Raw genomic sequence first — 13319 nt, 5'->3', positions numbered from 1 at the left:
CTTTTTGTGTTTCCTGTAGCTTCAGAACAAATCAACGAACATGTTTCAGGGCCTTTTGTACAGTTCTTTGTCAAAACTGTGGGTCACTATGCTTCCTTCATCAAGCGGGAAGCCAATGGGCAAGGCCACTTCCAAGAACGGGCCTTCTATAAGGCTCTGACTTCCAAGACAAACCGGCGATTTGTGAAGAAGTTTGTGAAGACCCAGCTCTTCTCTCTTTTCATCCAGGAAGCTGAGAAGAGCAGGCATCCTCCTGCAGGTATAATGACAGCCCCCATATGCCAGAGGGTCCTCTTTAGGAGAAAGCACTGTTTCTTTCCAGGGACCTACAACTAACCTGAAACCTAAAAACATGCCTCATACATATTGTATGGAAGTCAATGTGATTATCCAACAGAAGGACGATTTGTTTTATTTTAGATCTGTTAAGAGCTAACTGCCCTATTTTGTAGACCACATTTTGGGCTCAAAGAGAGCCCTCATTTTGGGACCCTAACAGGGGTGGAACATTGTGCATATGGATCATAGATGGGACATAGGTGTAGACAGGCCATTTCCGATTCCTATTTCTGAGGTCATCACATTCTGTTTGGCTAAGTTAGATGCCTCTAACATGTATTTGAACCCACAGGTTATTTCCAACAGAAAATACTTGAATATGAAGAACAAAAGAAACAGAAGAAACCCAAGGAAAAGACTGTGATAACAGCTGTGGTGAGAAAGAGAGACTAGCCCTGCAGGCTCATTCTGTACTTTGTTCCTGCCAGTGTGGTAGGACTGGTGGAGCTCTCAGCCTCCAGAACCCACAGCCTCCTTCCAAGTCCTGGTGACCAGGTCTTGCTGCAAACTGGTGTGTAGGGTTTGAGATCTGTTGTCAGCTTTGAAGGGACTTTGAAGGCCTGACCTCAAGTTCACAGAACTGGACTAAAGCTGCTTTGTAAAAATTTTTACAGAGGTGACAGTGAGAAACAGTAGTACAGGTGTTGTAGGTGCTTGGTTAGAAGTTGCTACAACCACCATCTCCAAGGAACCACTATTATGAAATTCTCAACAAAGAAAGCTGTTGAGATCCAAAGGCTTACAAAGTCTATAGACATTCAAGATGATAATAAAGACGAAAATTATTGTTTACATGTGTGTTGTGTCAATGTGTGAGGTAATACTTAAAAACAAAACAAAACAAAACTGGGTTGTATGGTGGAGGACCTGTTTGAGCTCACAGGACCCTAGGGGCCAGCCATGACAGAAAGAGGAAGACAGAGAGCCTAGTAAAAGCAGCCACAGCATGGGGGTCTAGCTACCGCACCAGATACAGTCAACAGTCTTTGGGTTCCAGTCACATGGGATTTCCTCACTCTGGGGTGTACAGGCTGCTGGCTGGAAAGCAACAGCTGTAGTTTAGGGTAGTGTGAAGGCAAAAAATCTCAGTCAACAGAGCCTACATGACTAACACTACATGGTTTCTATAAATCGGCTGGCCTGCCCATAACTCAGCCTGGACTGGTTCTTTCAGTATTACACCACCCATGTCCAACTGCTAAACTACACACATATATAGCAACACATTTTGAGATAATAGGAATCACAATTTTAAGACTCTTGACACTTAATTCTTCCTCTTGACAGACTACTGTCCTCCCCACTGATGGACAGTTTAAACACTGTAAGAGACAGAAACATTTCTTTAGAGGCAACTTATCTTTAAAATCTTCCACTGTGTGTGTATGAACATGATTACTAGGGCTTGAACTCAGGGCTTTACACTCTTACTTAGCTTTTTCATTAAAGGCTGGCACTCTACCACTTCAGCCACACCTCTACATATAGCTTTCTGCTTGTTAGTAAGAGTTTTACAGACTTTTCTGCCTGGGTTGGCTTTAAATTGCAGTCCTTAGATCCAGGCCTCCTGAGTAGCCAGGATTATAGTTATGAGCCTCCAAGCTTCCACCTTAAAAAAAAAAAAAAAAAGAATCCTAAGAATGGTGGCAAATGTCTCCCAATTAGCTGGGTTTGCACGACCATACTGAGCTTGGAAAATCCATTTTCCCCCCAGTCGTGGGGCTTGAACTCTGGGCCTGAGGGCTGTCCCTGAGCTCTTCAGCTTGACTATTGCTCTACCACTTGAGCCACAGTGCCACTTTCGGTTTTCTGGTGGTTAATTGGATTTAAGAGTCCCACAGACTTTCCTGCCTGGGCTGACTTCGAACCATGATCCTCAGATCCCAGCCTCCTGAGTAAAGATTACAGGCGTGAGCCAATGATGCCCAGCTGGGAAATCCATATTCCTTAAAGGTGTCTTTGGATGATTTCGATTCTTGGGTAGGTAAATGAAGGTGTATGAGGAATCAGGGTCAGTGGAGGCTTTTTATAAATGTACCTTTGATCTGCTGCTTTCTAATAATGAAGGATACAATGAATATTTAGGTGGTTTTCCAATTCCCTTTATGCTAAAAAAAAAATTCTAGAACACATTTCAATTAGCCTAGCAACTTGGTTTATAACTTCAAGTCATAAAAGCCTAGTGATGTGTGGCAGAAAGCAATGGATTAGAACTCATCAGATAAGATTTTGGACTCTATGCTAAAAACCTCAGTACATGTGATGTTGGTATTCAATCTCTTCAGATCTCAATTTCCCGGTAAATAACATCTGTTAGCAAAGACATTAAATGCTTACCTCTCATTGCTAATCTAGATCTGCAATGAATTGTGGAAAGCATTGAAAATGCAGGAGAGCAGATGTCTGTGGTTCACACTTGTAATCCTAGCTACTTAGGAGGCTGAGATTTGAGGTTCACAGTTCAAAGCCAGCTAGGGCAGGAAAGTATGTGTACTTATCATCAATGTGTTGCTAAAAGAATTTTCTAGCTGGACACAGGGGCTCATACTTGTAATCCAAGCTACTCAGGAGGCTGAGATCTGACGATCTCAGTTTGAAGCCAGCCGGGGCACTAAAAACTGTGAGACTCTTATTTCCAATTAACCACGAGAAAACTGGAAGTGGCTGGTGCTGTGGCTCTAGGGTAGTGCAGTAGCCTGGAGCTGAAGAGCTCAGGACCAGCACCCAGGGCCAGAGTTCAAGCCCCATGACCAGAAAAAAAAAAAAAGAAGGTACCTCATCTTAGCCCTAAAATTTTCTGCTATCTCTTCATTCAAGCAAGGAACATCTGTAGACAATGGAAACACATCTAGTTAAAGGAGGACATTGGGTTCCTATTTTAAACTATGAAGTTCCAGAAAGCAGAGTGCTAGGAAAGGAGAGTGCAAAGTGACATTCTGGAGAGGCCCAGGAAATTACTCAAGTGAGAAAGATGAGATTACCCGCATGACTGACAACATCAAGTAACAACTTCAGAAGAAAAGGGACTCAGTTTCCCTTTTTAAAGTTAATTTCTACCAGAAAGGTCACAGGACATGTGACAACACAGCTGACTGACTTTCCTTGTTTATTAAAGAACAAAAATTCTTTAATACTTAAAAAAATGACATTAAAACTTAGTATGTTGTGCCACTTGCTTGACCCATCCAGTAGGACACGCCAGTCGCGTGGCACCGATTTCTCTCTGACTTTCGACGCTGCTCTGAGCAGCGTCACCCTTTAAACTGGAAAGCTGGCGGGCACTATGGGGAAAAAAGCAAAACAAGAAGAAAGTGGAGGAGGTACTAGAAGAGGAAGAGGAATATGTGGTGGAAAAAGTTCTCAACCGTAGAGTTGTAAAAGGCAAAGTGGAATACCTCCTAAAGTGGAAGGGTTTCTCAGACGAGGACAATACGTGGGAGCCTGAAGAGAACCTGGATTGCCCTGTCCTCATTGCTGAGTTTCTACAGTCACAGAAACAGCACATGAGACAGACAAATCAGAGGGAGGCAAGCGAAAAGCTGATTCTGATTCTGAAGATAAGGGAGAGGAAAGCAAGCCAAAGAAGAAAGAAGAGTCAGAAAAGCCACGAGCTTTGCCCGGGGTTTGGAGCCGGAGTGGGTTATTGGAGCTAGACTCCAGCAGAGAGCTCATGTTCCTGATGAAATGGTGAGTCTGCCAGTGGCTCTGTGTGGTTTTTTCCTCCTTCTCATCTGTTCCATGCCAGAGGAAAAGGGCTGGATCTTCGAAATTCCATTCGCCCAGGTGTGAAATCTTTAAGATGGCATAGTCCTTCGATAGTGACCCTCAGCCTGACTGCTAACCTGAACTCGAGTTACAGGAAAAACTCTGATGAGGCTGATCTAGTCCCTGCCAAGGAAGCCAATGTCAAGTGTCCACAGGTTGTCATCTCCTTCTATGAGGAAAAGTTGACGTGGCATTCCTACTCCTCAGAGGATGACGACAAAAAAGACGACAAGAATTAACTCTCCATAGTAGCAGCCTGTCACCTCTGACTGTGGGTTTCAAGTGGGGAGGAAGACTTGTTTTGACACCATATGGTGGCTTGAGATGTCCTTTGAAGAGCCAGTATGGTTTCTATGCCCTGCAGCAGCCCAAGTGCTTTAAAGCCGTTCCACGCTATATAATTTGCACACCGATCCCAGTGGCAGGGAAGGGTTAAGTGTTTCAAGGCAGCCCATCTGGCATTTTGCTGAGAAAGGCAAAGGGCCTTCTATGAAGGACAGAACTTTGCAGAAATGGGTGTGTGGGAGAGCAAAAAGATACTGTTCATCTTCAAAGAGCATCTCCACAACCCACAGCCTTCTTCCCAATAGTGTTAACTGCATTTTTACAGCGCAGCATGTGTGTACTTTTTGGCTATTACTGGTGTATTATTTGGGATTGGGAGGGGTGGGCTGGAAGGGGGGATGAGATAAGATCATTTTGGTTTAAATTTGGGGCTTCATTGGGGAAATGGTGAAACAATGAAAAGAACACCTAATGATTTGGTTCCGTGCTCAGAATATTTTACCTTTTCAAAAAAAAGTATATATATATTGGCACCATAAATAAGGACTGAGAGACTGCTTAAAAGCTGTGAATGAGCTGGTCCCTGACTTGGCTTCATGCTGCCCGGGAAGCTAAGCCAGTTCCTAAGTTGCCAAAGCTGCCATTGTAGAGAGGGCAACAAACTGAGACGGGGGAGTCTTTTATTGGAGAGTATACACAGGCAGACCAGACCATTCTGTCATCATAGAGGTGCTAAACCTTGAAATTAGACAAAGACACCCCCCATTTTTTCTTCCCCCCCCTTTTCAATTTGTCCACTTAAGCCACTGGCTTAAATTATTTGGGGAGGGCTGAGGGAGTATAAGAGAAAGAAGAACTTCATGCTATTAGGGTAAAACCTTATGATCTGTTTTTTGATCTTTGAACTCTGAGGCCATTAGTGTCAGGGTTTAGTCACAGCACAAATTTCATTGAGTTGCTCCAAGGTTTAATTATTCCAAAAGCTCTGGTCTCAGGAGATTAACCTTTCATACTAGGGCAGTGCTTTCCTTTAAAGAGTACTAAAACAACAACAAAAAAGTACAAAACAATCAGAATTAAGAGCTACCCAAAAATGTCCCTTTGTCCCCCCCTTTTTTTTTCTTTTTTGAGACAAGGTCTTGATATATAGCTTAGGCTGACCTTGAACTCCCGATCCTCCTGCCTCGGCCTTCCAAATGCTGGGATTGTAGGTATAAACCACCATGTCCAGCTAAAATTGCTCTATGGATTCTTGACATCAAGACCTTCTAGATCTACATTGTAAAATTTTTTTAGGCATGTGTTAAGACATCTGTGAAAATTCTGTTTATCTGTAAACTTCATACCATGCTGTCAGTTTTTGTCTTAATAAAACTATAGATTTATAAAAAAAAAAAGACAAAACTTCATATGGTGTTCCACTGAATAAAACTGAGAGGAAAATAAATTGGCTTTTAGATCAAATATTTATTTAAAAAAATAAAATGGATCGACAAAAGTTACATTATTCTGCATGCTGATAGGATTTCCCAAGCCCACAAGAGATATCACTTCTTGAGCAATAAAAAAAAAATACACCCTTTGTAAACCTTTCAATCCACGTTCAAGATTTGTATCACTCATTTCACCTCACAAACTAGTAGCATGTATCTTTCACAGCTGAGCTCCTTACTAAAGAAAGCCTGAGACAACAAGAAAATAAAAGATGTTACTAAAAGATGATGATTTGTTAAAATTAAAAAATAAACAACCATCTTTGACCTGCAAATATTCTACAGCAGAAATTTCCACTGCTGGGATTTGCTCCTTATGATAGTATTATTCTGAATCCAGGAGAATCACAAACACATGGCATTTTTTTTGTCCTGCATGCTTTCTTGGGGCAAACTCTGCTTGACAACATGTATAATTTATAGGATGATGAGACTGACATTCCCATTCCCACACAGGAGAGTTAAGGGAGTGTTACCAACAACAAAGAATAAGAGTTATATGACATTGATTATTATAAATTAGATTTGTTCTTAACCACCCCCTTTTTCTTAGTATATTTACTTCCTGCGAAAGCATGAGTTCCTTATTCAACACCAGCTATATCATTAATGATGATTAGAATGAGCTGAAGAGACCTTGATTCTGAAGACATGTATGTGCAGGTGAGATGCAATCTGATTGCAAACACTGACACAATAGCGGATCAAATCAAAGAAAGAGAAGACCTAGAGAGAAAAAGAGATGGTGAGATTCTCAGCATCTGCTCAGGTCCTCATTAAGCTTACAGAAAGGACAGAAAAATGGTCTCTGACTTTTTCTTTTCATTTTTGTGGGTCATGGGGCTTGAACTTGGCCTGAGTGCTGTTCCTGAGCTCTTCAGCTCAAGGCTATTGCCCTATCCTTGATCCAAGCCCCACTTCCCGTTTACTAGAGGTTAACTCAAGAGTCTCATGTCCTTTTGTGCCCGGGCTAGCTTTGAACCTTGATCCTCAGATCTCAGCCTCCTGAGTATCTAGAATTATAGGTATGAGCCACCACGCCCAGCTAGACTCTGATTTTCTTCCAGAGTCACCATCAGTTTTATATAAATAAAGAACTCTAGTTTCTCAAGATCTATCAACAATTCATAGACAGTAAAACAGTTAAACCTTTGTGGGCCTTATTGTCCGTTACAACTGTTCAACTTTGCCATGATATCAAGAAATCAAGACAATACATAAAAGGATGGTCATGGCTAGGTAAACGGGTTGTTTTACATAATCCTGAAATTTGGAATTTATGAGCCTCATTCAGGTAGTATTAACACGAACAACACACACAAAAAAATGGCTAAAATACCAACTTAGAACAGTCCCAATACCTCATATGTATAGATTTCTGACATTCCTAGATATTACAATTCTATGACCTTTGTAGGACTGGCCCATTAAAACCAGAAAACTAGCAGCTTCTAAGTGCTGAAACAAGACATAATACAATACCTACCAGAGCAATCCAAAGCACAATATATTCATCAATGAAGCTGTTAAAATACTGGTCCAGAAACAAAAGTGCTGGACCTATGAAGGCTGTGTCATGCAAATGCATTTCACTTTTTGTCATGTGTGCAACCTATAAACAGAACAAAATATATGAGGCAGGCATTTCGTGTGAGAGCTATCATAAGTTATAGTAAATCAGCACTGTGCTCAAACATCAACATTTCAAGAATTCTTTAGCAATGGATAAATTTCTAAAACTAAAAATTTAACAAAGTTGTGCTATAGAAAAAGAGCTCTACGAGTATCAACTAAACTTGTAAATATATTTATTATGAGAAGACAAGGTGAAAGTTCAGGCTAAGACTGATGAGTATAGATGAAATGAGCATTAATCAGCAGACAGAATGAAGAAAGGTTACACAAGTTCAAATAAGTTCAGGCAAACTTAACTGTAAATTCACAAGACTAGGGGGAGGGGGGAGGAAAATGGGGACCAAGACATGAGAAAGGATATAACGTTTGTGAAGTAATGCACCTTCTATCTGGTGAATATAATGTAACCCTTCTATTAATTACAATGAAAAATATATGGAAAAAAATTCACAAGAATAAAAATAGCACACATGCTGACACCCAGAAAGATGGGGGGTGTGTGGTGTGTGTGTGTGTGTGTGTGTGTGTGTGTGTGTGTGTGTGTGTGTGTGTGTTTCTTTCTCCTGGGACTTGAATGCAGGGCTTGGGTACTTTCTTGAGCTTTTATGCTAAGAGCTAGTGCTCTACCACTTGAGTCGCATCTCTATTTCCAGCTTTTTGGTGGTAAACTAGAGATAGGAGTCTCATGGGCTTTCCAGGAAACTTCTTCCAGCTTGGGCTAGCTTTGAACTGTGATAGTCAGAGTCTCAGTCCAAGTAGCTAGGATCACAGGCATGATCCACCAGCACCTAGCTGTTGCTAAGAGATTTTTCTTTTGTCAGTCATGGGACTTGAACTCTGGGCCTAGGTGCTGTCCCCGAGCTCTTTAGCTCAAGACGACCACCCTACTCCTTGAGCCACAGTGCCACTTCAGGTTTTCTAGTGGTTAATTGGAGATAAGAGTCTCACAGACTTTAGTGCTTGGGCTGGCTTTGAATAGCGATCCTCAGATCTTAGCCTCCTGAGTAGCTAGGATTACAGGTGTGAGCCACCATGCTTAGCTTTGCTAAGAGATTTTTTATTGTACACTTAAGACTGCTGGGGAAGTCACAAAATAAAAACAAGGACCATAAAATTAAAGTAAGAAGAATATTAAAACCAGTAAAATTTGGGGTGCTTACCACAAGCTTATTAGTGATTTTAGCTGATACAAAACCAAATGTCAGAATATAAAGACAGGGATGCTTTTCAAAAAGCTGAACTGCTGACTTCTTGTAGATCATTACAGCTAGCGTAATCACCGATCCAATATGGAGAAAAGGAGACAGGACACTTGTCCCCTGTACAGAGTGAAGAGTGAACAGCGTTTTGTCAGATATACCACATGGCTCTATCATAACACATTCCAACTCAGTCTTTTTTTTTTTTCTCCTTTTAGGATATTATTTAGCCCATGCTGGCCTTAAACTTTCTTGGCAGGGGATGGTGGTGGTGGTGGTACTGGGGTTTGAACTCAGAGCTTCATACTTGCTAGACAGACACTCAAATCCATTGAAGGCATACTCTCATTCTTGTTTTGCCTTTAGTTATTTTTCAGGTTGGGTTTCCTGCTTTTTGGCCAATTCTGGCCTCAGACTATAATCCTCTTACCTAGATTTCTTGTGTAAACTGGGTTTATAGGCCACCACATCCAGCTACATCCTTAAATTTCCAGAGCCCCATAGTGTCTGTCAACTAACCATTTCTAGAAACTGAATCTCAGAATTATGCTAATGCAAAGCAATAGCATAAATTGGGTAAGCAGAAACTGAAGATTTTACTTGGTAGGGTCAACCTTATCTTTTACATACTAGGTGATTATTTTGCAAAATAAATGCATATATACATGTATGTATATTCTTGTGCATGCACAAAATATTCCTATGTAGGGATATAAAAGTATATATGTATATTGAGCAATTTTAGACTTAAAAAAGCTAATTGGAAATTCTGAATTAACAAATAATTTTATACCTTATAAATGAAAAAAAAGAAGTGACCATGAAATCAAGTCTTGGTTGGAAACTGAAAATCTTGATATACTCACTGCTATTGTTGATCCATTTTTGCCAACGCCACCTGTGAAGATTACACGGAAGTAATTTGTACAGGAAAATATGGTCCCTGCTACAGTACACAGTGCAGGAAAAAGTTTCATTTGAATATTCAGCACTGGAATCTTCAATGGGCAGAGAGAAAAAAAACAATTAAAATATGTATAAACCAGACTAAGAAAGCAGTAACATATAGTTGATGCATATTTTCAAATATTCTCCATCCCACTTTAGTTAATATTTAAAGTAATGAAAGTTTTTCCTCTTTATTATGAGCAATATTAAGTCACAAGAGATGAAGATGTATCAGCCACTCTTCTAACATCAACTTTAGAACAATTTGACTTAATTAATTTGTGTTATAAGTTAACTAAGGTTCTGATAATGTACCTCAGAGGTTTGGCAAAAGTATGTGCCTTGTTTTTATCACTGTATATAAATATATAATTTTAATATCACTACATATAATTTTAATCTCTAAAATGTAGTACATTCTAAGTTTGTATAAGCAAATGTGAAATATAAAAGAATACAAATATTTGCAACTACTTTTAAATTTATTTTTATTTTGCCAGACCTGGGTCTTGAATTCAGGGCCTGGGCTCTGTCCCTGAGCCTTTCAGTGCTCATGGCTAGCACTCTATCACTTGAGCCACAGCACCACTTCCAGCTTTTTCTGTGTATATGATGCTGAGGAATCAAACCCCAGGCTTCATGCACACTAGGCAAGTACTTTACCTCAAATTCTATTCCCAGCCCCTGCAACTAGATTTTTTAAACCAGGCAAGTAGTAAGCGAGAGTGCAAGAGAGGTGGTATTCATGTTCAGGAGAGAAAAAAAAATACCTCAAATGCATGCAAACAACTACTATACTGTATACTATAACTATATACCCTCAATTTTACTGTATTAAATATACTTTTCAGAAAAATGAATAATGGAAATGCTATAGGACTATAAATAAAAATGCAGACTCATTAAAGTATATGTGTGTAAGGGAGATACTGAATGAACTGATAATATTTATTAAGAGACTTGTACTAAATTTTAAAAATCACTTAGGCTTTCCTTTTGCATCTTTCCTTCATTTATTTGGTTTCAAAATCTGTCCATCATGCATTGAAAATAAACCTACAGCTAGATAAATGGTACAGTCTAGTAATAGAAACACATGATTATAGGAACATGACTACAAAGACCCACAGCAGTTTGACATACAATGGAATTTTAAAACTTAAGTAGGGCTGCTTACACTGCACACACACACACACACACACACACAAAAAAAAAAATTTCTGGTACATTAAAAAAATCTCAGGAAGGGCTGGGCATGGTGACTCACACCTAGCTACTCAGAAGGCTGAGATCTGAGGATCAAGGTTCAAAGCCAGCCCAGGCACAAAAGAACCTGAGACTTATCTCCAATTAACCTCTAGAAAATGGGAAATCAGACTTGGCTCAAGGGTAGGGCAGTAGCCTTGAGCTGAAGAGCTCAGGAACAGCACCCAGGCCAAGTTCAAGTCCCATGACACCCCCCCCCCCCAAAAAAAAAAGAAAACAAAACAAAAACCTCAGGCCGGGAGTTTGGCCTAGTGGTAGAGTGCTTGTCTAGCATGCACAAAGACCCAGTTTCAATTCCTCACTACCACATACATAGAAAAGTTGGAAATGATGCTATGGCTCAAGTGGTATAGGGCTAGCCTTGAGGAAGCCCAAGGACAGTGCTCAGGCTCTGAGCTCAAGCCCAGGACTGGCAAAAAAAAAAAAAAAAAAAAGTATAAACGTTCCAGGCCAGCCTCTGAGCTATGTAGTGACACTTTGTCTCATAAAAAGCAGAAAAAAAGAAAGGAAAAGAAAGGACACCAAAGTGAACCATAACAAAAGCCCAGAAAAATTGGCAGAAATAAATCTTAATGTTTGGACACTTTTTAAAATACTCTCAAGAACACATGTTGTTTATCCAACACTATGACCTCTTGCAAAACGGCAAACTCTAAAAGCAAAACAACAAGCCCAGGAAAGCAACTATTCTAGTTTCAAGTTGTATTGTAGTAATGTTTAATTACCAAAAAAAAAGAAGCAAGTTCAGCTAAAACTTAAGTACAAGACCCCCCCGCCACTGACACAGGGGCCTAGTGCTTGCTGGGCTTACTTGAAGCATGCCTCCATCTTGGTTTTTGCTGGATACTTTGGAGATGGAGTCTTGTGAACTTTTTGGCTTGGTTTGGCTTTCAACCCTGATCCTCTAGATCTCAACCACTTGAGTTGTACATTTGAGTCCAGAACTTTACAGAACATACTAAATGCTCTCCTTCATTCATAATCTAATCTTTAGAGCCTACATTCAAAACTTGTTTTCAGTAGAAAATTAGCACCACGGTTGCCTTGACCTCCAAAAGTATATGTATTTTGTTTGTACTCTCATTCAGAGAACCAGAGACATTACAATCTTAAATTTGATGCATCTAGCTGCAACTAAATATTCTGGTGATTTTACTACCTCCTGGTCTCCTTGAGACCCCTTGTACTTTTCTTTGGCAATGAGGAAATGGTATACCTGCTCATTAGAAAAGCTTAACATACTTCATTTAAGGGGTACCTTTATTGTGGCCAGGATACTAAGCAATGCCAACTCTTCTTAAGGAGTTTGGGTCATAACAGTGACTTTTGCAATAACATTACAGTTAGGCTTTAGGATCATGGCAATTGTTACTTTTTAAACAAGAAAGAATAAGCACAAACATCAAAAACGCTAAGCAAATTAGTACATGGCCTGTGTTACAAAGTAAGCAAGTTAGAACCTAGGAGCAAAGCATACTTTAGGATTTTCAGGATTTCTGTTATACATGGTAGGTATACACACCCAAATATAATCCTGAGTTAAGATTCTGTTTGAAATGATTTTTGATTCTCTCTAGAGTCTTAATTATTGTTGGTGCACAATACCTATTTGGTGAATGTGGATAAAGATCTTTTCCTTTTTCTTGTTGTGTGTGCAGAATTTTTGTTTGGGAGAGTAGGAAGAAACATCTTAATCCGAACATTATCAATGAAAAAGGTGGTTAGCTATAAGTAAATGTGAAGCAAGTAGAGAAAGCTGGAAATGGAAGTTTTAGCAAGCATTAAAGACCAGCAACAAATGAACCATTTACAAAAAGTATCCAAAGTGGTACACTCTATACTCAAGATCAAGAAGAGCTGATACATTCTGGCTATCTCCATTTTCCTTTTTCTGTAATCTTATTGCATCTTGTCAAAGATGGCAAAAGTGCAATTACTCTATAGAAATAGTGAAAGAGCTGTTCAAGAAGTACCTTTATCTTAGGGCTGTAGAATTGCTGCAGGCATTCTTTAAAACTTGGGTAGTTTAAGAACTCCTGTAGGTTATGGTGTCCTTTTAAGACAGTGGAAAATCCACTGGATTTGTGACATGAATGTAATAATCAAATAGTAGCAATTTAATACAATTTCATGAACAAAAAGATTAAAGATAAAAAGTTTCTATTAAATTATTGGGGTAATGTATAGAGAGGTTACAGTTACATTTATCAGGTAGTAGGTGCATTACTTCTTGCACACTGATACCCCCCCCCCCCCAAAATCTTAAATTTGTAGTATCTTTATATGGACAATTGTTGGTTCAGTTGTTTAGCTAATGCAAGTATTGTAGATCAACATGCAAATTGACAGGTTTCATAAGAATAAAAATGATCATTTTAAGATATTTTCT

General features: G+C 39.6%; 2 protein-coding genes and 1 pseudogene across 5 annotated transcripts in view; 2 read left to right on the top strand and 1 right to left on the bottom strand.

The window, feature by feature from the left end:
* The window catches only part of Dennd2d (DENN domain containing 2D), a 55610-nt gene extending 54479 nt beyond the window's left edge, over nucleotides 1–1131 (top strand). For all 3 annotated transcript variants that reach the window (XM_090334406.1, XM_090334408.1, XM_090334407.1), the window contains exons 11-12: nucleotides 20–259; nucleotides 632–1131. In XM_090334406.1, the coding sequence (XP_090190532.1) occupies nucleotides 20–259; nucleotides 632–732 (341 nt within the window). In that variant the 3' untranslated portion in view covers nucleotides 733–1131. The remainder of the gene's footprint in view (nucleotides 1–19; nucleotides 260–631) is intronic.
* Nucleotides 1132–3324: 2193 nt separating this feature from the next.
* On the top strand, nucleotides 3325–4343 carry LOC150061503 (chromobox protein homolog 1-like; annotated as a pseudogene).
* Nucleotides 4344–5836: 1493 nt separating this feature from the next.
* Cept1 (choline/ethanolamine phosphotransferase 1) overlaps nucleotides 5837–13319 on the bottom strand; it is a 48392-nt gene continuing 40909 nt past the window's right edge. For both annotated transcript variants that reach the window (XM_090334404.1, XM_090334405.1), the window contains exons 6-9: nucleotides 9583–9714; nucleotides 8678–8836; nucleotides 7369–7494; nucleotides 5837–6608 (exon numbers count right to left, since the gene is read on the bottom strand). In XM_090334404.1, coding sequence (XP_090190530.1) covers nucleotides 6489–6608; nucleotides 7369–7494; nucleotides 8678–8836; nucleotides 9583–9714 — 537 coding nt within the window. In that variant the 3' untranslated portion in view covers nucleotides 5837–6488. The remainder of the gene's footprint in view (nucleotides 6609–7368; nucleotides 7495–8677; nucleotides 8837–9582; nucleotides 9715–13319) is intronic.

This window comes from Megascapheus bottae, chromosome 6 (genome assembly GCF_031878675.1).
Source record: "Megascapheus bottae isolate mThoBot1 chromosome 6, mThoBot2.hap1, whole genome shotgun sequence".
Lineage (NCBI taxonomy): Eukaryota > Metazoa > Chordata > Mammalia > Rodentia > Geomyidae > Megascapheus > Megascapheus bottae.
The sequence above is the reverse complement of the archived record's forward strand: the minus strand, read 5'-3'. Positions and strand labels throughout refer to the sequence as shown.